General features: G+C 37.7%; 4 protein-coding genes across 4 annotated transcripts; 2 read left to right on the top strand and 2 right to left on the bottom strand.

Moving 5' to 3' along the window:
- Nucleotides 1-189: 189 nt before the first annotated feature.
- On the bottom strand, nucleotides 190-5,042 carry LOC116306017 (uncharacterized). The gene is made up of 6 exons (XM_031716046.2): nucleotides 5,019-5,042; nucleotides 3,936-4,443; nucleotides 2,935-3,436; nucleotides 1,654-2,511; nucleotides 1,156-1,268; nucleotides 190-846 (listed from the first exon to the last, which is right to left on the bottom strand). Exons 2-6 carry the CDS (start codon nucleotides 4,408-4,410, stop codon nucleotides 617-619), a joined length of 2,178 nt encoding a protein of 725 aa, XP_031571906.2. The 5' UTR covers nucleotides 4,411-4,443; nucleotides 5,019-5,042; the 3' UTR covers nucleotides 190-616.
- A 1,219-nt stretch (nucleotides 5,043-6,261) lies between these two features.
- Nucleotides 6,262-10,982, top strand: LOC116306020 (uncharacterized). Its single transcript, XM_089032198.1, has 6 exons — nucleotides 6,262-6,345; nucleotides 6,742-6,838; nucleotides 8,300-8,362; nucleotides 9,738-10,268; nucleotides 10,378-10,542; nucleotides 10,660-10,982. The coding sequence occupies exons 2-6, from the start codon at nucleotides 6,787-6,789 to the stop codon at nucleotides 10,782-10,784; spliced, it is 936 nt and encodes a 311-aa protein (XP_088888324.1). The 5' UTR covers nucleotides 6,262-6,345; nucleotides 6,742-6,786; the 3' UTR covers nucleotides 10,785-10,982.
- Nucleotides 10,983-15,620: 4,638 nt separating this feature from the next.
- LOC148909728 (uncharacterized) lies at nucleotides 15,621-16,187 on the bottom strand. The gene has a single exon (XM_089032165.1). It carries the CDS (start codon nucleotides 16,185-16,187, stop codon nucleotides 15,621-15,623), a length of 567 nt encoding a protein of 188 aa, XP_088888291.1.
- Nucleotides 16,188-18,847: 2,660 nt separating this feature from the next.
- On the top strand, nucleotides 18,848-21,857 carry LOC116306019 (uncharacterized). The gene is made up of 5 exons (XM_031716048.2): nucleotides 18,848-18,938; nucleotides 19,826-19,888; nucleotides 20,705-21,235; nucleotides 21,345-21,509; nucleotides 21,627-21,857. Exons 1-5 carry the CDS (start codon nucleotides 18,887-18,889, stop codon nucleotides 21,749-21,751), a joined length of 936 nt encoding a protein of 311 aa, XP_031571908.2. The 5' UTR covers nucleotides 18,848-18,886; the 3' UTR covers nucleotides 21,752-21,857.
- The last annotated feature ends 1,045 nt before the right edge of the window (nucleotides 21,858-22,902 follow it).

Here is a 22,902-nt window from a genome sequence, read left to right as displayed (position 1 = left end):
AACTGGAATTGTAAGATATTAAAGTTGATCGTAGAGGTCTTATTATAGGTGTATGTATAGTATCATTATTGTTTTGTGTCGACATAAACAAATTGACCTTTTTTAGTCTAGGTGTAATGTTTTCCCATTTCAGACCATATGTTTTCCCTGAGATATTTCTCTCTCTCTCTCTCTCTCTCTCTCTCTCTCTCTCTCTCTCTCTCTCTCTCTCTCTCTCTCTCTCTCTCTCTCTCTCTCTCTCTCTCTGACAAGGCTGGTACGAGATTCACTGAGCGGATTCAGCGACATTCACGCTCATTCTTCAGCTGATTGATACGAATACTTAAAGCTTCACCGAAGGTTGGCAATAGGTTTATTATTTATAATGATGATTTATATAGTTCTCTTTCTAAACATATTTAATTTAAGGTGCAGTAATTAAACGCAGCACTTTCTCCCCCTGAGTGCTAGTCCGCCCGGGACTCAAACCATGAAAAGTCCGATGTTCAATCAACTGAGCCAACTACTGGTTGGCTGTTATATCCCGGCCTGGATTTATTCAGCTGATTTTTATTAATCAATGGGAAAACATTATACCAAGAGAAAATAAGTCTTTTATCGACCACAGACCCAGGTGTTAAAACTGTTCAGGATACACACATTGCTCATTACCACCAATCGGTACAAGGTATATATCTGGCTCGGTCACTGCCCCCGTGATGTCTACCCTGATGTCTATTCCATGTGGTTTAACCATGATGTAACCGTCGTCTCGGTGCCGATACCATGGTGTTGGGGTGCTGCTTTTGATTTTAATAATCGGCCGATTTCCACTCATGTCCATGATCTCAAAGCGTATCTCTCCAACTACAAAATTAAAAAAGATGAGAAAAGGGGCAATGACCACCTCAATCCGCCTCCTGGATATGCTCATGTCGTATGATCATGCCATTTTGATTGAATGTATGTCAGCAACTTTGTCTGGGGGGATTTTAAAAAAATTACGTTTTCCTCATCACTGCCATACGTGTCTGACATGCAAACATACGTCTCCATTTTGGAGCTTTTCTCTCGATTTGATAAAATTATTCTTAAGTTCTTAGCCGAAGCATGTGTTTTAAAACTACAGACGTCATTTTGTTGTATGCAGCTCATAATTAGCACTCATACATTTACCTGAGCCTTGCTTTCTCTTGACGTCATCTACGTCGATGATGTACTCGTTGGCGCCAAAGTTTTGTATTACTACATAAGGTCCATCCACTCCCATTATCACTGTATCGTGAAGCCTACAACAGAAAATACGCTTTAGCGCAACATTCTCCTTATTCGCTACGGAAGAGTCTTATTTGCCTTGGTTCGTATTGTGGTTGGGTTCTAAGAATCATTTTAAATTTCTGCTTCCCCCTGAAAAACTCTGATCCTTGAACTCTATGGTGAATGTGGCTGGGCATGCCGGAATATGGAAATATAATGAAGGTTGTTTATATATTGAATGATGAAAATGTTTATATTTTCGTTAGGAAATAAATTCACATATTAAATACTTGGCATAAGTTCCCAGATATGTTTTTCACTTTCCTGCATGTTTAGCTGCTTCTGGGTTCAATTCTGGATAATATGAAACCTGTTCGTTGAATGCACTACATATAAAATATTAATGCTCACGCTTACCTTGAACCTTTGAAGACTGTTACTTGCTTTACATGCCCCACGCATCTTTTTGTCTCAAAGTCTTCCTTCAAGTAGCAGATTTTTCCATTGCCTTCAGTGTTGTCAAAGATGACACCAACCAGAAGATCCCCCCTATGTCTTCCAATGCCCAAAGCAACCCCAAGAGACAAAAGGTTCCCATCAGCTCCAAGGTCTGAGACTATGAAGTCTTCCTTGCTGCTTGCGACATCCCCGATCATGGAATTAATAGAGAGAACATCTTTCCCAGCGCCGGTGTTGATAGTAATCCTACCAGTCCTAGGATCTATGTGATCCAGCTCGTCTATACTGATTCGATCACTTTCAGGTTCGCATCCAGTCTGTTGATTATCATCTATTTGTCGTAACTTTTTAATCTTTCTTTTTATTTTTGAATGGAGCAAGGAACGCTTGGAGGGCCTTTCCCATTCGCCAAAACTGACATCGTTGTAGTTTGGCACGACTTGTGTGTCGATTTCGATGTTTCGATGAAAGTAACCAATATTCTTGCCAATGTTTTTGTATTTCCGTACGAGGGACTGAAGGTATTGACGGAATGGTGTTGTATTGATGTTGATAGTGTTGCCACAGAACTTCGCTTCCGTTGGTGCACCTATGAAGTCGAATGGCATCTCAAGAGCAAATTCAGGTCTTGAATCTGTTGAGCTTCTTTGTTCTCCAAGCATAAAGTAATTCTTCCCTTCGTAGCTATTCTTCTTTGGGTTGCAAGGCGAGGCGCCAGGGTTTTCACAAGAGGGATGGAAAAACCTCATTTGGGTGTCTGGCCGGATGCCTTTCTTGATCATGACTCCAGTATTAGACATGTACATCCACCCAAAGCTATTTTTCAAAAAATAGAATGTCATTGCAAGATGAAATAAGCTTAGCCATTCTCACTCTTTCAATCTCGTTCTTCTTCAGCTAATGAATAGCTAGATGTATGGCTAGCTTATTCTGTATAATGTAAGTGGTGGTGGAGAATTCAAGTTGTCAAATAGGAAGCCATTTTTACCGGCTAACACTACAAACATTCGCTCTAACATGTACGCACAACAAGGCTCTCCATTTTAGCTATTAATACAATACACTTGATCATTGACTATTATAAGTTACAAAATATTTTGACATTCCTCAAATAGCTTGACCGCAAACATTTCTTGTTTTTAATTCAACATTTCTTACCTCGACGACTTGCAATACCGTTCTGCGGTGAAGAAAAATACGCTAGAAGTGAAAAATGATTCGTCTTAGATTTACCGTTACCTTTTCTTTCCTAAAGCGGAGAACTTTATCAGTTGAGTCAAGTGGCCTTCCATGTCTTTACGCGAAATCTCGGACAACTTGTTAGCAGTCTCAATGGCCAGGTTTGATGGCCAAAGAGCTTCTATGATCATAGGAATAATAAAAAAAGCAACCCCTGCTATAGCACCAAATCCTGGCATGGCTAAACCAAAGGCAGCAAGTCCAACTAGGCCACCAACGATGCCAACTACGCTCTTGACAATTCCCTTTGTATTAGAATTTTCTATAGCATCTGCCAGGCCAAATCCACTGATCAATATTCCCAGGACATCTGATACCGGACCAACCAGTTTACCAGGTCTTGTGTCAAACTTTAGTCTTTTAACGAGAGCTTTAACTGTGCCATAGATTTTCCAAGCTTTAAGCTTTTTAGGCGATGGACTGTTTGACTCGGCCAATTCCTTAAGCCGATTGAAATCTGCAAGCCAGGCATCTGTAAGTTCGTTTCTTTCAGATGTTTTGCCTGTTAACACACAAAAAAATGCATTTGAATCATTTTTAGGGGGCGGGGGTTCCCGCGCTTTGTTCAATAACACAGCACTCAAGAAATACCGTGCTCTCTTCTCTGAAGGACTAAAGGTGTCAACTAATCAAAGTGCACGCAGCAAAATGACCGTGGATAAAATGATAAAGCACTTTGCAAGCTGAAAGTCATTTAGATCTTCGGGCCTTCGGTGCACAAGTTGCTGAACCCACACGTAATGCATCTTTCCGCCCAAGTACCATTAACGGGTACCAGCGAGTGTTCAGCCGGGTTAGGGAAGAAACCTGACAAAATACTCCAGAGGATGATGATGTGATGGGCTAGTATCCACTCCAAAGAAGGTAGTGATGTTCCTAGATGCCTCATAGCTAGTTCAGAATACAAACAAACAAACAAACACAAACACAAACAGGGCAGTAGTATTTGGATGTCCTACCAGTTCTTACAGTTTTATTCGTGACAAAACTTTGTAACCTACCCTTGACCAGATTTTCGATTTCATTTCGCACTGTCTCCTTATCCTGATTTGTCTGTTGACTTGATTCAAACTGTGAAACTTTTTGCCTTATGTCCAGCGACACAGACTCAAGGTAGTTTTGCCCTTTAGAAATAGTTTGGCGGAAAAACGATCTCTCAGACTGAATAACCGCCAAAAGATCTCCAGCTGCTTGATACTTTGGCGGCAAATCAGCGAGCAGGGTTTGAACAGCAAGGAACTTAAGTTGATCTCGTGCTTCACTGAGCGCATCAACCTTAGCCAGGGCAATAGAATCAAGCATAGAGACTTGTTCAAACATCTCTTTTCCGTTGGTGCTAAAGTATTTTCCATTGCTGGTAACAGACGCGCTGTAGATTTTTCCCAACGATGTTAGTAACTGCTCATCGCTTTGACTACTGACGCTGAAACGACATACGATGGTAGCAAATGCTACTATCACTGCCAGTAGGAACATACTTTCCTTCTTATATACAAGATCCAGTAACGCCTTAAAAAAAGAAGAAGATGTTATAGAATCCCTTTTGCAACATCACATTATAATGCCATACAGCCATTGACGCAATAAAAAAATTAAAAATAAATAAATAAAACTTATACAAGAAGAAAAAAATAAGAAGAAGAAGAAGGCACAACTCATCTCTTAAATTCTACATTCAACTTTCATGATGATTTCGTTTTCGTTTTCGTTTTTGAAAAGTTATGTCACACACCGAAAATAATTTGCTGTCCCAGTATTCCTCTACATCTAAAAACGTTTGTTGTGCGTTGTGTCTTATTTTATACCCTTAAAGGAATCCTTTTTTTGCATGCAAGCAAGTGGGCTAGCAATCAAGCAAGCAAACAAATGAAAAAGAAAGTCACGACCAAAATCAAAAGTTGCCAATTCTCTATTTTGAATTGAAAGTAAATGTTTTCCAAGTTTGCTTTTTCATTTTCTCATTTTGTCTTCTTCGAACCATTACCTCTATATATTCTACTAGGGCATTTCATGGAATCAAAAATGTTCACCATTTTATAATGGTATCCGCGTCACAAAAGGATAAAGGCTTTGTCTGTACTTACCCTTTTCAAATGAATCAAACTGAGCCCTGAATAAGAAAATAAATCAACTGTCTAGTAATATAATTATGGTTTATTAATTATTGAAATCATGACATCATTAGTTGTCAATCATAATCAACCTCTAACCCCTCATAATATTCGTTATTAATTGAGGGCCAAAGGGCCCTATTTTCAAATTTTTTTTTTGTTATAAATATTAATTGACAGATTTTGGCTCATTGAGCAGATATCTTTACCAAATCAAAGTAAGTAAGTATTTTAGCCCAATTAAATACTAGCAGAATCTTTATTTAATATTGCCAAATAGTCAATGATTGAAAGAATAGCTTCCGACAGTTGGACTGCAAAGAAAATCCTCTCATCTGCTGAGATGCAGCTGTGATGTTTGTTTGTTTGTTGTGAAGGGTTATAGCCTTTGACACCTTCTAAATTGCTTGTGAAGAACAAATCAAACTATAGAGCACGAAAATCCGTCTCTATTCAAAACAATAAAATATATTCGGATATTAGGCTTGTATGAGTTTTGGAAGACAATAATTGGTTTTGGCCAAAGAAAAAAAAAACAAACTTGAATTAATGATATAGAAAGTTTAGTCTCAAAAAAACTGAAAATTGAAAAATGATCTTGATTGACGTGCAGTCCCTTTTACTTATTAATGGCTGTTCAAAGTTTAAAGATTTCAAAGGGTAACACCTTTGTCTTTTTTCACGCCGGTTCTTTTCTAGATGTAAAAGCGGAAAATAAATAGAAGGTTAAGAAAGAAAGAAAGAAAGAAAGAAAGAAAGAATTTCATTTAGAAACTATTCATTAGACATAATGAAAAACGGGTAGTCCATGGCCAGGTCGTGCTTGATTGACGGGCTGGTGTGCACTACAAAGGCAGTTATTTACGCTTGTTAACATACCCTAACGTTAAAATAATATCTTTCATTTTTACAGGCTGGGCCACTGAAAAAAGTAAGAACCTACTAAAATACTGGTTGCTCTTCTTGCTTTGTTAGCGAGTCACAGCCTAATGATTTGAACTTCTCGCCAAAAGAGTAGAAAAAGTCCCGTATGTGTCTGCGCGCGGAATCGTTGTCTCAAAGCACAACTTTTTTGACATTTTTAAACAAAGGATATCCAAAATATTTGTAATTAGTCGGAGGAAACGGTCAGTAAAGACGTAATTATTTAGCTGTCAAATGGTACTTGACTTTTACCATGTTATCCCAGTAAATTGTGAAGCATCAAAGTCGAAGGTCACAAAAGCAACAACTACAATACAATGTTGGAACGTTAAGTTTGCCGTCCAGTGAGACTTGCTCTCATAGCACTGAATACTGAGTGAGTATGCGTAACACTAATTTTCTCTCTCGACACATTTTGCCATGTCTCTTAAGCCAAAAGAAAATAATATAAGACGCTTGAAACCTTGAAAGCGTTTTTCAGTGGCGTTGAATATCCTCTTTGGTTAAGTATCATGAGGTGCTGTTGAAAAATTAGAAGACATTTTCAGCTAAACGACAAATGTGCCGATATATCGAAAAGTGGTTAAAATTGGCAAAATGCATCCTCTTTGTTTCTAACAAATCACAAGTTGTTTTTCTGAGGCCCAAAATCATGGAAAACTAGTTCGAATGTCCAATGAATTTTTCTAAAATAATATTTCTAAAATAATGATTATCACGTATTCATCACTAACAAACTGACTATAATTGTAAAAATAACTTGATTTGCTAGGAATCGCATAGAAACAGACTGAAGGCATCTGTTAGTCGTGTCGGGATGTATCTCTTGCTGCTGTTGGTGGTGGCAATGCTAGAAATATGTCTCCAAGGTTAGTAGGAAACATCTAACGAATGTTTTTATTTTATTAAGCCAACTTAGGACTGTCTACCTCTTTCTCTTTCTCTTTCTCTTTCTCTTTCTCTTTCTCTTTCTCTTTCTCTTTCTCTTTCTCTTTTTCTCAAACAAATTAGACCATTTGTTAACAAAAGTGTTCTTACATTTCAATTTCCAATTCCTTAATACAACCGCATTTAATCATTGTGATGTAGTCTGGGGTAACCTTTCTAAAGACCTGACTGCGAGGCTATAAAGGTTTCAAAATAGAGCTGGCAGAGTAATCACAAAAGATGTAAGAAAAGATCCGGCTTGGGATAATCTATCACAAAGAAGGGCTAAACATACTAGGGCTTTATGTAATGTTTAATAAAATTTACAACAAATTAGCACCAAAAAGTCTTGCTGAAAAATTTTCTACGGTTGAATCATAGTTAATGGAGCGGAATGGTTGGGAAATCTATTGTTCTTTGCTTTTGTTCGACATTATCCATTGTTATATGAAGTTGACCCTGCACAGAGAAGAAAACGTTTCTCCGTTGGTTCATAGTATTCGAGAATACAGAAGTTTTTAACACTAAAAAACGTTCTAAAGTACTTATTATTTGTTAATCAATGCTATATGATTAATACAAATTGTTTATTGAAAAGGAAATTGCTTTCATGCTTTCTTATTTATCATCTAGTAACTTAACTGTATCTGCGCGGAAATATTTATCCGCATAGTTTGTGGTCGCACCGAATGAAAGTTTTCACTTTCAAGATGTTCATATATGAAAATAATAAGGAAATGAGTATTTTTATCCATACTTGCTTTGGTTCATTGTGCAGGGTCAGTATCACGTGATGGTACGGTGCAACATCAAACGCAAAACGATAGCTTTGTTCTATGGAGTTTCCAAACCATTCCGCTCCATTAACTATGGTTGAATCAAGAATCCTTATGGCTTAATTAAGGAATAACGAAATCAATTTCAACTTACCTAAACCAAAAACTGAAAACATTTGCGAAAATCGTTCTTATTTTCTGGGCCCAAACTTTGGAACTTTCTCTCGACAGATTTTAGAAAAATAACTTCCGTGACGTTGTTTAAAAAGAGATTGAAATCCTGTACTATTTCTGAATAAATATTTCTTAGATATATAGGTTCTTTATTTGATAATAATCATATTTATTGTGCATATTTTCTTATTTTATACTTATATATAACGGCTTTCATGGAAACCAAATTTATAATTTGGGTCCTCTCTCTTTCTCTTTCTCTTTCTCTTTCTCTTTCTCTTTCTCTTTCTCTTTCTCTTTCTCTTTCTCTTTCTCTTTCTCTTTCTCTTTCTCTTTCTCTAGCTCTCTCTTTCTCTTTCTCTTTCTCTTTCTCTGTTGGGGATACTGGATACAAATAGGAAACTTTGTTAGGATTCATAGAACAGGTGATTAATATTTTCATTATATTTTCAGGAGTTTGCGGGAATAGGCTTTCCTATGGACAGCTACATTCGTCGTGTGAAAAGCAACAGGAAGGTACAAGGTTTCTTCCATGTCGATCAAATTTCAATGAATATTTGTGACATAATAATTACTATGGTATCTGTAACTTTCTATTTAAGTAATGTTTAAGCAATAGAAAACTTTTTCCGTGTTTACATAGCCTGATAGCAACACGAGGGGAGGTTGGGAGAATTCGAGACAGTTATGCAAACCCGAGACGTAGTCGAGGGTTTGCATAACTGTCGAGAATTCTCCCAACCCCCCGAGTGTTGCTATCAGGCTATGTAAACACAGAGAAAAAAGTTTTCTATTGCTTTTATAAAATAAATACTAAGGGAAAACATTACCACTTGCAAGAAAATAAATCTTTATTTGAATTTGATTCTCATATCAAAATACAAATTCTCCATACATCACGAACTTCGATCGTTAGCCAATCAAATTTTGTGTAATAAACGCCAAGGAGGCAAATGTGAAGCGAGAAAGAATCGCTAGCTATTTTAAACATTTATCATTCTAAAACTTTAAAACAAATACAAAGAAATGTCCAAAGATTGAATAGAAATCTTAATAAAAGATTTCAGAATTGATTATCTTTACAAAAGTGATCAAAAGTAGATAACTGAGTGTCACTGTGAATGGAATTCTCGGTTGAAAGAAACGTGGTTTTGCTCAATTTGACAGCCAGAAAACATGGCAGCGAAGTTGATTGTTTCGTCTTGCCTCGAGAAGATATTTTGTGGAGCTGAAGAGCTATCGCTGGAAAAAGTTTGTAGCTGCTGACTGTTTCCTTGAAATACTTGTATTCTTTATCGGGCGGTGCACTTAAATCATGAGAAAGCACGTCGCTGAACAACCGCAGCTGTCCTGAAGGAGGACGTGTGTTGTAGCTCCTGAGGGAATTCTCTTTGCGGTGACCAACGAGAGATTGTCATGATATTGCGATCAGAAAGACCTGTATGAGACCATAGGGTTATGCCTGTGGCCCTGACACAAGTCAAAATTTGGAACTTCGTCTTCAAAATACATTTTTGGGGGCGTTTTTTTCCTCGAAAGAAACTATTAATTTTTAATTTTTGAACTTGTACCGGGAAAACACGAAAGTTGTGACGTCACAACTGTGTTTACATATCCTCATGCAAACATGGCTATCAACCAATCACAGCGTGCGTACTATTTAATTTATTTTATAAATTTTCTTATTCTAGACACTTCCAGAGCATGTGCAAAACCCCTTTTTCCTTATATCACTTTAGTGTTTTTGGGAAGATTCGTCACTATGAATGACATGACAGTTCTCGGCACTTTGTAAACACATCGAAGATTGATTAGAGACTGAAGGGGGTCCTGATTTCATTCCCAGCCCAAAATGTGTTTTGTGATACTTGATTGTTCGATTTTTTCACAGACTTGAGAACTCAAATTTGTCCGAAAGACAATAACGATCGAAAATACGTTCGTATCAGAACCTACAACAACAAATACCTTTGGGCTTACGGCACGGAAAATGGCGACAACAGTTACGTACGAACTCGCTGTTGTGGCGGAAAGGACGCGGTTGGTCGAACTGACGTCATGATTCCAGGATTACGAACAACATTCCGAGTACACTGTGGCAAGATTGGCAACCAAGACACTGTAAGGTTTGAAGTGCTCACGGATAAAAGAACTGGTGTTATTCGTCCATCTGGGTACTACTTTTACGCAGACACACGTTGGAAGAAACTGTTTTCAAAACAAAATCCAAGTTCTTCCGACAGCGATGCTAACTTCATCCTCACTCGCTGGCGTGGACCTGTAATTGCTATCAAATCTGCCCGTAATAGATACTGGTGGACCTTTGCTGAAGATGGTCATGGATCTATTTTGATAAAGTCTCGTACTGTTCAACGATACCCTCGATTCCCGCCACTTTATGATGCTTTCACTTTGGAGATGGGTAAGGTTTACGCAAGCAAGGACCGCGGCGCAGGCGCCTAAAAAGGATGAAGGGGGGAGGGGGAGGGGGGCCAAGAAAAACTATGTTAACATGCTTTAATCTTATACAGTGCCAAGGGAATGCATTGAAGTTCCAAAATCAGAACGAATCTTGGCTGCTGTGAGTGCAACGAATGTGGAAGAATGCGAGAAAAGGCCGGACCGATGTTTCTTTTCAGACGGTTGGGATACAACCAGGCACGTTGTACTTCCTGGAACCTGCTTCTACAAGAAAGGTAATTAGGTTTGAAGTTCATACGACGCCTCACAGCTTCTTTAGATGTTTAAAGGGTATGGGATCAATTAAATTTTCGAATTCGTAAATACATTTTTTAATTCGGAATTATTTTTAGATTCCATGTGTTATCAACCAAACGTGGCTTCTCGAAGAAGCTGTCCACAGCAAGGCTCAAAAGACTGCGAAGCAGCGAACTGTTGCTATGACTACCAACGAAACACGTGCTACCAGGGCAACTGAAGCGATCTGATGCCTTCATTAAAAGCTATTCATGAAGATTGGTTAACAAGGAACTGACCGACTGATTACTCCATACTTCTATACCTTTCTGCGGCTTGTATTCTACACGAAGCCCTTACAATGATTTTTACTTAACCCGTGCAACAAAAATTATTGTAATCAAAAGAGACACAAATAAAAACAGTGGTAAAAAGTTGACTAACCTATATTAGTCTATTATATATCATTACGTATAGTATAATGAGACACTGATTAAACTATACTTAAGGCAAAAACATTCTGACTTTTCTTGTTTGAAAAACTTAGTTTCCCTGCTTATGATGCGCATGCTTACAGAACTAAGACCGCTACTTTTGAAACAAGTAAAGAAGAAGCTCACCACCGAAGAGCCGGAGCGAGTTAATATATACAGCTTCCCACTTTGCCTTTCATGGAGGTATAGCAATAAACGTACATATTATGGCTATATATGGCTCACACTTTCTTTAAAGTGCCACTAAGCCCTAGCTCGATATTTTCAGTATTGATTCTACATGAAGTGAATAGTTGAATGGTAAAATACTATTGATTTGAGTGATGCATCTTGGAGATATCAAGGTTTATACATCCAATATGTTAATGACTGTGGTGTCATTATAGGCATTATGGGCAGTAAAATATCCTTTATAAAACACCGTTGTCTTACTCAGGGTTTATAGAAAGTTTATTGCAAACTTGTTTTCTCATAATAATAAGTCGTCACTGATTGGCAAATAATGAAAAATAAATCAAAATCCCTATAATGCATCACAGTACTGACAATTTTGAGTTAGGGGTTATAAGCACTTAAAAGGTGTCCCATAGGAGTATCTTTGCAAATAGGCGACTTGCACTAAGAGGTCACGTGATCAAATCCGCCATGCGAGCTATGCGAGAATGTAAACAAAGATGGCGGATTCGGGTATTTTCTATGGTGGTAAAAGGTAAATTAGCGCACTAAATAACGATAAGAAACCCTTTGTCTTGCAAGAAATATATTCTTACTAGATGTGTAAAGTAGATTTTTGCTATGAACTCGCAAAGAAGAGAAAAGATATGGTATTTATTCCATGGCCTCAAAACATAGCACATTTTTCCTCTTCCTAGCGCATTAATAACAAACATCTACTTAAGCTATTTATTAAAAGTATATTTCTTGCAAAAAAGAAAAAAAAAAAGAAAAAAAAAAAAAAAGAAAAAAGAAATTTTCAAGAATGAAGTTGAAAAATACTGACTTGAAGATTTTCTACAAGAAGTCCGCGCTGTTTTGAGGTCATGAAGACGGCAAAACGAGACTAAACACTTCGTAGGTCTTCACATCGTATCGCTAAAGATGGCATATTTTTTCACTTCTTGCATTGGCGAGTTGATAGGAAAAATCCACTTTAGATATCTACTAAGAATAAGCGATTTTTATCGTTATTTAGTTCTCTAACTCACCTTTCATCACCAAAAGAACTACCCGAATCCACCATCTTTTGAACTCGTGGATACGCGAAGCGTAGAAACGAGTTATTGCGAGGGGTCTGAATATGCAAATGTGTCACTCGCTCGCTCGCTCACTAAGATGTTAGCAGATCGATAATTAAACGTGTACCGATCGACTTACGTCATCTCATTACGAACGTTACACGACACTAACAAGGACAGAGACAGTGGCAGAATTCTGCCAGCAAACCAAGGGAGCACATTAAAAATTTTGTTTGTGTAAGGAAAGGTATTGTTCTTGGTTGATTTATCTAGCGTGCGCAATCCATCATGTGACAGGCGTTCCTCGTAGTGTTTTGGTTTCGGCCGATCCGAATGGCTTACGATCGTGTAAGGAAGGGAATGACGAGTGTAATAGGAGGGAAGTGAAACAGTGGAAATTTTATCGTCCTATGCTCGTAGCAGATTGCTATGCACACAGGCGGTTGCTATGCACATTGATGGCTGGATTACACGTTCAAGTTAGAACGTAAGTACTTTTTCGAAACTAGAAGTCAGCTGAATTTATGAATTTACGTAACATGAGCGTATGAGTTTATGTTCAAGATGAACTGTCGAGTCACTCGTTTGAATGTTTTTGAAATCGTTAATTTGAATTTTGAATTTTTTTACAGAATAATCACTAGTTTATTTTCCGTATCTAATGGGGAAGCTATCAAAACTACGGAGGCATATTAAGTTTACGAGACCGAGTGTAACGAAAAAGGGCTAAAGCCATGTGATCAGGCAAACTTTTCAGCAGTAGGATTATTCTTTATTATGTTCACCAGTTCGTGAGCCGATTTTTTTCCTTACACGCCGGCGAAATAATGTATTGTCGATCCATATTTTGAGCCGCAATGTCCGTTGATGAGGTGATAAAAACACCGCTTGCTCCCTTTCTCAACTCCTTTTATATATATCTAATTAAAAATGATTTTCCGCTTCCAGCTATTTCACTAATAAACACAGTAAAACCTTTTTCTACGAGATTAAAAACTTTGTTTTGCTCTTCGCTCAAGGACGCCATTTTGTTTGTTTTCATCTGTTTGACGTTACACATCATTTTTTTGAATTTGTCACGTAATCCGTTTCTATTGCTACCAGCATAGAGCGAAAAATATTTTCATTTTGGATTGTTTGATTGGCTGAAAAGAGTCACGTGGTTTACAGTTTCACTCCCCTCCCTTTTTACACGTCGCTCCGCTCCTCGCAAGAAATTCGTCGGTTTTCGGAGTAAATTCGCTAGCCCAACTGAAGCAAGGAACAATATGTAGATGATGGCTAGTAAACACTAGCGTGGACTGCGTCGGTGTTTCTAATGAAACAATTATCGTAGAATGATAAGTTATACACCGTAGTGAAAATAGTAACTGACGTTTCGGACGTTAGTCCTTCGTCGGAGTCAATGACTTTGACGAAGGACTAACGTCCGAAACGTCAGTTACTATTTTCACTACGGTGTATAACTTATCATTCTACGATAATTGAAGCAAGGAACGCCTGCCATAAAGCGTAGCGCGCGCACGTAAACAAGCACTACAAGGAAAGTACGCCTGTTATATCTTAGATTACGTGCAATAAAATCGAAGATAAACCAACACAATCAAAATTTTAACGTGCTCCCTTGAGCAAATTACATAATTTTTTTGTTTTTCAATGCTCGTGCTTTCAGGTTTGTGCGCGCGATCCTTTTGCTCGCGCATATGTACAACGTTTGATCGCGTAGTTTTTGTTAATATTGTAACGTATTTTAGTTCCTCTGAGGATGACCGTGTCGGTCGAAAGCTAAGGAAAATATAAAATTATTTTAAAAGGTTGATGAGTCAATTTTAGTTTCATAAGACAAAGCTCTTATGAAATATAGATTACTTTGATATTTAATATCAGGAAATGAAATGCTGACGTTCCATGTGGGATAGTTTCTAGCACTTGTTGACGCCGTGAGGACCCACTGTGCATGCGCACACTCGAACATGGGTTTATCTTCAGATTATTCATATCAAAAGAATCAAGGAAAGATGCAAGTTGAAGTAAAATTATATAATTAACGCCTGAAATAAAGTTTCAATGAGTCAACCTTTTTTTCCTGATGTATTAAATGTAAACAAAAACGCTTATCTACAACGTCAACATTTTGATTTTTCTGAAGACTCATAGATCGAGCCGGACGCATCGAAAAAAGCTATTTTAATTAGAACTCAAGAAGAGATTCTGATTCCAAGCTCGGGAGGATTTTGTTCTGCATAGAGACAGCTCATAGTCACGGCGGTATTCAGCAAAAAAATCTTATAAACTCGATCTAGCGAAGTTTCTAAATATTACTAATCAACAGTTGTGTTTACTAAGTGACTTCTTAAGGAAATAATCAATGTAATAGCTAAAGAAGAAAAAAGAACAATTCCAATGGAGTTTTGGAGGAAGTTCGGCCAGTTTTTTCATTTAAATAAGCCGTTCTGAACAAAAAGTAGATTGATCGCCACACATTACAAGATTACAAACTGCCGAAGCAAATGCTCAGATCAAATGTTGAAATGTGCGAAGGAAATAATCATTAATTTAAAGACTTGGATGAAAACAAAATAAATAGCATTTCTAAAGCGTATTTCTATAAAATATTTGCCTAGTTCACAGTGTAAATAAATAGTTTCATTTGAAAATTTCAGACAACAAATGTAGGAGCCGTGACTTGAAGGTCAAGATAAGTAGTAATGTAAATTAACACGCATAGAGTGCAAAGAATTAATCCGTGAAACACTAATTACTAAATAGTACAAAATAGTGCTAATTAAACAATAGAAAACAATGGAATTTGCATGAAATTGTGCTATTTAGTACTGCTAAAATTTCACGGATATATTGTATGCACTCTAACGCAACGCTTTATGTTGATCGTCCCGATATTGTATCATAATGCATGAGTCATTTGAAAGCCCCGCACCCCCTCTTCGGGCATTACCGGGGCCAGACCGGGGCTTTCGCGAGGAATTCACTGTATTTGAGCGCTCTGGTAGGCGGGAGTATGTACTCATTGACTGAGTGGGAGGGCCGGACGGGAAAATATTTGGCTCGAGGTCATGTCGTACGGACTGAGCGCAGCGAGGTCCGTACAAATGACCTCGAGCCAAATATTTTCCCGTCCGCCCCGACCCAACTCAGTCAATAAGCATTCTATCATATGACCCAATTTTTATCGTAAAAAAAGGCTGAAAGATCTTGCTAAACTTGATAAATACAGCGCGCGTAAACGAGAACCAATAGGATAATTCCTTTTTATTTGATTGAGAAGAAGCCATTGTAAACACGAGGCACATTTCAAGAAGTAAAATTGTTTTTAATACATTGAAAGTTTTAAGTTGTTTTAATACACTTCGCAAACAACTGTCTAGTTTTAGTTTCTCTTTCTTGGAACCACTCTACATACTTTTCGCCATTTATTTCATCTTTCTTCAAAAGTACGTCTCCAAACTTCAGCTGTCTCGCTTCGTATCGTGCTCTATGACCAAAATGCAAAGTAATCAAGAACCACATAGTACGGGAAAGGATCTCTGGATCATGGACTCCAAACTCGTTTTCATTAAAAATAGCATCAATATCTTTGCTTGTCAGAGGAGCAGTAGCATTTGGCTTGTTTCCTTTGCCCTCTTTTCTTAATTCTCGTCGTCTGGACATCAAGGCTTGTCTGGAAAGCTTAAACTCTTCATCTTTTAAGATGTTTACTTTTGCATTTTTATCGTCGAGGTATCGCTGGATACTTCTTGAAAAGGACGACATTGTATCAGGTTCGTACAAAGTATTGTCTTTCTTTTTTGCCTTTATGTAAAAGTTGGAAAGAAGACTGTCAAGTTGAGGCGGAGGGATATTCTCAATTTCTCTTTCTTCACCACATTCTTGTAAAAAGCGCTTCAGTACGTTCATGTCATACTTAGTTTTGTTGATTGTACTTGTTTTCTGTTGTGCTCGGATGTATTTCTGTATTTCACCGTCATTGAGCAGATTTGACTCAAAATATGTAGCTTACTGAGCCAGTTCAGTGTCAGATATCTCGTCTGGATAGTAGAATTCGCTTTCGTCGTGTTCGCTTAAATTGTCAGTCATTTTAGCTTCTTTTTAAATGAAATTTAATGGTTACATCCGAAGAGGGCCGGACGGATTTTGAGCAAGGCCGGACGGGTTTTTCCGGCCCGCTTACGTCAACCCGTCCGGTCCCCATCACTTGACTTTTTCCAATGGTTTTATTAGAGCGCGCGAGCAGGGCCGTACGGGTCATATGATAAATACGCTTCTTTTCACTGCTTTGCATCACGGAGTCATATCTGGTCAACGGATAATTTTTTAATTTTGATCAGCGGTTTTGAATTTTTATCGCGCCATTAAGATCTTTCTTCGGTACTTTGACTTGCTTTAGTATGCTTTGTAATAAGATAGTATTTAAAAAACAAAGAAGGCAGTGGTCGCCGAGACCTTCCTGGAGTTGGTGATAAAAGGTGAGTAAATTTTGCTGTAGTTAAAATATCCTTTACAAGTTTAACTTCAGTCTTGTCAATCAGCTTTTGTAAACATACCGCGAAGATTTAGGCTTCAATCTATCGATTGTTGTTTTTTATATAGCAAAATACTTTGGTACCATACCACAGCAACAAACAACAATATTATGATTGTACATCTTTTTCAGATTGCAAGCAGAAAAGAAAAAGACCTGCTGATGGCAGTCATACGTAGATAGTTGGGTATAATTAGTACTTTTGTCCAACATTTACATGATATTCAGAGTTTGGTAGCTTTTAGAATAACAGTGACAATGACAAATTAGCCAGTTACCATATTTAATTCAGTTTACAATTAACTCAGTTTACTCCATCGAAGTCGTAGTCGAAGTCGTCAGTTCGTATTAATTTAAGTTCAGACGGAATTCATCATAGAATTCGCTTCCAAACTCAACAAAATAGCAAACAACTAGGTGTTAAAAGGAAAATAAAAGGGACGATTACTCATCTTACTAGATAAATTGAGTATTTATAATATTAAGTCGAGCGAAATACTTGGAATCCTTTGAGAATATCAACAGCAATCTTCGAAAAGTGCAACGAGTATCCACGAGTTCGCCAAAGGGCGTTTGATTTTACGTTCCCCGCATAACTAAAATCCTGTAGAATGCCAGTCACAATGCCGATCACGTGACCTCTTAGTTCAATCCCCTATTACTGATTTTCGATAAAGCCTTAAGCCAAAAGAAAGAACGACCAAGAAAAAACGAAAGAAAGAAAGAAAGAAAAAAAACTGAAGAAAGAAAGTAAGAAAGAGAGAGAGAGAGAGAGAAAGAAAGAAAGAAAGAAAGAAAGAAAGAAAGAAAGAAAGAAAACAATAATAAGTAAAGAAAAAGAACTTAATACAGAAATAAAGAAAGAGAGATAGAGAGGAAAAAAGAAGAAGAAAGACAGAAAGCCAACTCCCGCAAACTTAATGCTACTCCACCTCCCTCAAACCCCAAACGTACCCCCTAAATGACACTGACTAGAACCAGAAAGTAAAGAAAGAAAGAAAGAAAGAAAGAAAGAAAGAAAAAAGAAAGAATTTCATTTAGAGACTATTCATTAGACATAATGAAAACGGGTAGTCCATGGCCAGGTCGTGCTTGATTGACGGGCTGGTGTGTACTACAAAGGCAGTTATTTACGCTTGTTAACATACCCTAACGTTAGAATAATATCTTTCATTTTCACAGGCTGGACCCCTGAAAAAGAGCAAGAACCTACCAAAAGACGACTGTGGGGGTGTTTGCTATTTAAATAAATTATTTGAGTTCTTTTTTTTTACAGCCCATAACCATTAGCTATCGGTTTATCGACACAAGGAATTTGAAAACGCCAAAAATGAACTCCCAAATCCATGAGGTTGTCCGAAAATTTTCACATTCACTGCACTTTCTGTTTTTCATTCTTTAAGGCAACTTAAAGTTTCTTTTTTTTTTTTATTTGCAATAAAAGCATTTGTTCTAACCTAGTGTCATTATCACGATACACCTTGCAAAGATGATCAAAGTTTGTTTTAACTTTGAAATATCTTTTACATTTTTAATCAAAAGATATCCAAAATATTTGTAATTAGTCGGAGGAAACGGTCAGTAAAGACGTAATTATTTTAGCTGTCAAATGGTACTTGACTTTTACCATGATGTTATCCCAGTAAATTGTGAAGCATCAAAGTCGAAGGTCACAAAAGCAACAAGAACAAGACATCGGTTGGAACGTTAAGTTTGCCGTCCAGTGAGACTTACTCTCATAGCACTGAATACTGAGTGAGTATGCGTAACACTAATTTTCTCTCTCGACACATTTTGCCATGTCTCTTAAGCCAAAAGAAAATAATGTAAAACGTTTTTTGAAAACTTAAAAGCGTTTTTCAATGCCGTAGAATCTCCACTTTGGTTAAGATATGAAATAGGTATCATGAGGTGCTGTTGAAAAATTAGAAGACATTTTCAGCTAAACGACAAATGTGCCGATATATCGAAAAGTGGTTAAGAAAAACTGACTATAATTGTAAAAATAACCGGCCTCTTGATTTGCTAGAAATCTCAGAGAAACAGACTGAAGGCATCTGTTAGTCGTGTCGGGATGTATCTCTTGCTGCTGTTGGTGGTGGCAATGCTAGAAATATGTCTCCAAGGTTAGTAGGAAACATCCAACGAATGTTTTTATTTTATTAAGCCAAGAACTGTCTACCTCTTTCTCTTTCTCTTTCTCTTTCTCTTTCTCTTTCTCTTCTCTTTCTCTTTCTCTTTCTCTTTCTCTTTTTCTCAAACAAATTAGACCATTTGTTAACAAAAGTGTTCTTATTTCAATTTACAATTCCTTATTACAACCGCATTTAATTATTGTGATGTAGTCTGGGGGTAACCTTTCTAAAGACCTAGCTGCGAGGCTATAAAGGTTTTAAAATAGAGCTGGCAGAGTAATCACAAAATCAACTTATAAAATAAGATCACAAGATGTAAGAAAAGATCCGGCTTGGGATGATCTATCACAAAGAAGGGCTAAACATACTAGGGATCATTGTTGTACAAACTTTACAACAAATTAGCACCAAAAAGTCTTGCCAAAACATTTTCCACTGTTGAATCAAGAAGCCCTCACGGCTTAAGGAATAAATCAATTTCAACTTACCTAAACCAAAATCTGAACATTTGCGAAAATATCGTTCTTATTTTCTGGGCCCAAATTTCGGAACTTTCTCTCGACAGATCTTAGAAAAATAACTTCTCTGACATTGTTTAAAAAGAGATTTTTAAAAATCCTATACTATTTCTGAATAAATATTTCTTAGATATATAGGTTCTTTATTTGATAACAATTATATTTATTGTACATATTTTCTTATTTTATACTTATATATAACGGCTTTCATGGAAACCAAATTTATAATTTGGGGTCTCTCTCTTTCTCTAGCTCGCTCTCTTTCTCTTTCTCTTTCTCTGTTGGGGATATTGGACACAAATAGGAAACTTTGTTAGGATTCATAGAACAGGTGATTTATTTTTTCAATTATATTTTCAGGAGTTTGCGGGAATAGGCAATTTTATGGACAGCTACATTCGTCGTGTGAAAAGAAACAGGAAGGTACAAGGTTTCTTCCATATCGATCAAATCTCAATATACATTTGTGGGATAATAATTACAGTCAACTCTCGCCTTGTGGACACCCCGATATTACGGACTATGTACTTATTGACTGAGTGGGAGGGCCGTACGGGAAAATATTTGGCTCGAGGTCATGTCGTACGGACCGAGCGCAGCGAGGTCCGTACAAATGACCAAGAGCCAAATATTTTCCCGTACGGCCCGACCCAACTCAGTCAATAAGCATGTTATCATATGACCCTCACGAAAATAAAAATAATTAAGAAAAAGAAAGCGCGCGGATTCGAGCAGGGCCGGACGGGTTTTTTCCGGCCCGCTTACGTCAACCCGTCCGGCCCCCATCACGTGACTTTTTTCCAATGGTTTTATTAGAGCGCGCGAGAAGGGCCGTACGGGTCATATGATAAACCTTGTTATTGAAAAATCCCTGGCCAAAAATACTGACAAAGAAATGACCGTAATTAATTCTCCCTATTGCGGACGCTCGCTATTACGGCCACCTAGTGATGGTCCCGAGGGTGTCCGCTGTAGCGAGAGTTGACTGTACTATGGTATCTGTAACTTTCTCTTTAAGTAATGTATTTTCTTATTCAAGACACTTCCAGGGCATGTGCAAAACCCCTTTTCCTTATATCACTTTTAGTTTTTTTGGGAAGATTCGTCACTATGAATGACATGACAGTTCTCGGCACTTTGTAAACACATCGAAGATTGATTAGAGACTGAAGGGGGTCCTGATTTCATTCTCAGCCCAAAATGTGTTTTGTGATACTTGATTGTTCGATTTTTTCACAGACTTGAGAACTCAAATTTGTCCGAAAGACAATAACGATCGAAAATACGTTCGTATCAGAACCTACAACAACAAATACCTTTGGGCTTACGGCACGGAAAATGGCGACAACAGTTACGTACGAACTCGCTGTTGTGGCGGAAAGGACGCGGTTGGTCGAACTGACGTCATGATTCCAGGATTACGAACAACATTCCGAGTACACTGTGGCAAGATTGGCAACCAAGACACTGTAAGGTTTGAAGTGCTCACGGATAAAAGAACTGGTGTTATTCGTCCATCTGGGTACTACTTTTACGCAGACACACGTTGGAAGAAACTGTTTTCAAAACAAAATCCAAGTTCTTCCGACAGCGATGCTAACTTCATCCTCACTCGCTGGCGTGGACCTGTAATTGCTATCAAATCTGCCCGTAATAGATACTGGTGGACCTTTGCTGAAGATGGTCATGGATCTATTTTGATAAAGTCTCATACTGTTCAACGATACCCTCGATTCCCGCCACTTTATGATGCTTTCACTTTGGAGATGGGTAAGGTTTACGCAAGCAAGGACCGCGGCGCAGGCGCCTAAAAAGGATGAAGGGGGGAGGGGGAGGGGGGCCAAGAAAAACTATGTTAACATGCTTTAATCTTATACAGTGCCAAGGGAATGCATTGAAGTTCCAAAATCAGAACGAATCTTGGCTGCTGTGAGTGCAACGAATGTGGAAGAGTGTGAGAAAAGGCCGGACCGATGTTTCTTTTCAGACGGTTGGGATACAACCAGGCACGTTGTACTTCCTGGAACCTGCTTCTACAAGAAAGGTAATTAGGTTTGAAGTTCATACGACGCCTCACAGCTTCTTTAGATGTTTAAAGGGTATGGGATCAATTAAATTTTCGAATTCGTAAATACATTTTTTAATTCGGAATTATTTTTAGATTCCATGTGTTATCAACCAAACGTGGCTTCTCGAAGAAGCTGTCCACAGCAAGGCTCAAAAGACTGCGAAGCAGCGAACTGTTGCTATGACTACCAACGAAACACGTGCTACCAGGGCAACTGAAGCGATCTGATGCCTTCATTAAAAGCTATTCATGATCATTGGTTACTTCTATACCTTTCTGCGGCTTGTATTCTACACGAAGCCCTTACAATGATTTTTACTTAACCCGTGAAACAAAACTTATTGTATTCAAAGAGACACAAATAAAAACAGTGGAAATAAGTTGACTAACCTTTATTAGTCTATTATATATCATTACTTCATGAAATTTACGTATAATAAAATATGACACTGATTAAACTATACTTAAGGTAAAAACATTCTGACTTTTCTTGTTTGAAAAACTTAGTTTCCCTGCTTATGATGAGCATGCTTACAGAACTAAGACCGCTACTTTCGAAACAAGTAAAGAAGAAGCTCACCACCGAAGAGCCGGAGCGAGTTAATATAAACAGCTTCCCACTTAGCCTTGCAAGGAGGTACAGCAATAAATGTGCATATTATGGCTCTATATGGCCTCACACTTTCTTTAAAGTGCCACCAAGCTTTAGCTAGATATTTTTAAACAAAGATGGGGGATTCGGGTGTTCTTATGGTGGTAAAAGGTAAATTAGCGCACTAAATAACGATAAAAAATAGTAGATGTCTAAAGTAGATTGCTATATGAACTCGCCAAGAAGAGAGAAAATATGGTATTTATTTTATGGCCTCAAAACATACCAAATTTTTTCTTTTCCTGGCGAATTAATAGCAAACATTTACTTGTGATATTTATAAAAACTATATTTCTTGCAAAAAAAATGCAATTTTCGAGAATGAAGTTGAAAAATACTTGCAAAACGAGACTAAACACTTCGTAGGTCTTCACATCGTATCGCTAAAAATAGCATATTGTTTCTCTTCTTGCATTGGTGAGTTAAAAGCAAAAATCCACTTTAGATATCTACTAAGAATAAGCGATTTTTATCGTTATTTAGCCTCTCTAACTCACCTTTCATCACCAAAAAAACTATCCGAATCCACCATCTTTTTCTACATTCCTCGCATAGCTAAAATCCTGTAGAATGCCAGTCACAATGCCGATCACGTGACCTCTTAGTGCAATCCCCTATTACTGATTTTCGATTGAAATGGACAGTAGCCACGACCCTAGTCGGGTACAGAGCTTGTATTTTGTCACTTTAAATTTCTGCATAGTACGAACATAGCAT

Source organism: Actinia tenebrosa, unplaced genomic scaffold (genome assembly GCF_029948245.1).
Source record: "Actinia tenebrosa isolate PJP-AT-01 unplaced genomic scaffold, QUT_ActTen_1.0 PGA_scaffold1__47_contigs__length_23844297, whole genome shotgun sequence".
In the NCBI taxonomy this organism is placed as follows: Eukaryota; Metazoa; Cnidaria; class Anthozoa; order Actiniaria; family Actiniidae; genus Actinia; species Actinia tenebrosa.
Note: the sequence above shows the minus strand (reverse complement) of the source record. Positions and strands in the feature narration are given on the sequence as shown.

Coding starts and splice junctions, on each gene's coding strand:
- LOC116306017 (XM_031716046.2), bottom strand. CDS start 4,410: ATGTTCCTACTGGCAGTGATAGTAGCATTTGCTACCATCGTATGTCGT. Junction 1,269..1,653: donor ACAGTCTTCAAAGGTTCAAG/GTAAGCGTGAGC, acceptor TTTCTGTTGTAG/GCTTCACGATACAGTGATAA. Junction 847..1,155: donor CAAGAGAAAGCAAGGCTCAG/GTAAATGTATGA, acceptor TTAATTTTGTAG/TTGGAGAGATACGCTTTGAG.
- LOC116306020 (XM_089032198.1), top strand. CDS start 6,787: ATGTATCTCTTGCTGCTGTTGGTGGTGGCAATGCTAGAAATATGTCTC. Junction 8,363..9,737: donor GTGTGAAAAGCAACAGGAAG/GTACAAGGTTTC, acceptor ATTTTTTCACAG/ACTTGAGAACTCAAATTTGT. Junction 10,269..10,377: donor TGCTTTCACTTTGGAGATGG/GTAAGGTTTACG, acceptor AATCTTATACAG/TGCCAAGGGAATGCATTGAA.
- LOC148909728 (XM_089032165.1), bottom strand. CDS start 16,187: ATGAACGTACTGAAGCGCTTTTTACAAGAATGTGGTGAAGAAAGAGAA.
- LOC116306019 (XM_031716048.2), top strand. CDS start 18,887: ATGTATCTCTTGCTGCTGTTGGTGGTGGCAATGCTAGAAATATGTCTC. Junction 19,889..20,704: donor GTGTGAAAAGAAACAGGAAG/GTACAAGGTTTC, acceptor ATTTTTTCACAG/ACTTGAGAACTCAAATTTGT. Junction 21,236..21,344: donor TGCTTTCACTTTGGAGATGG/GTAAGGTTTACG, acceptor AATCTTATACAG/TGCCAAGGGAATGCATTGAA.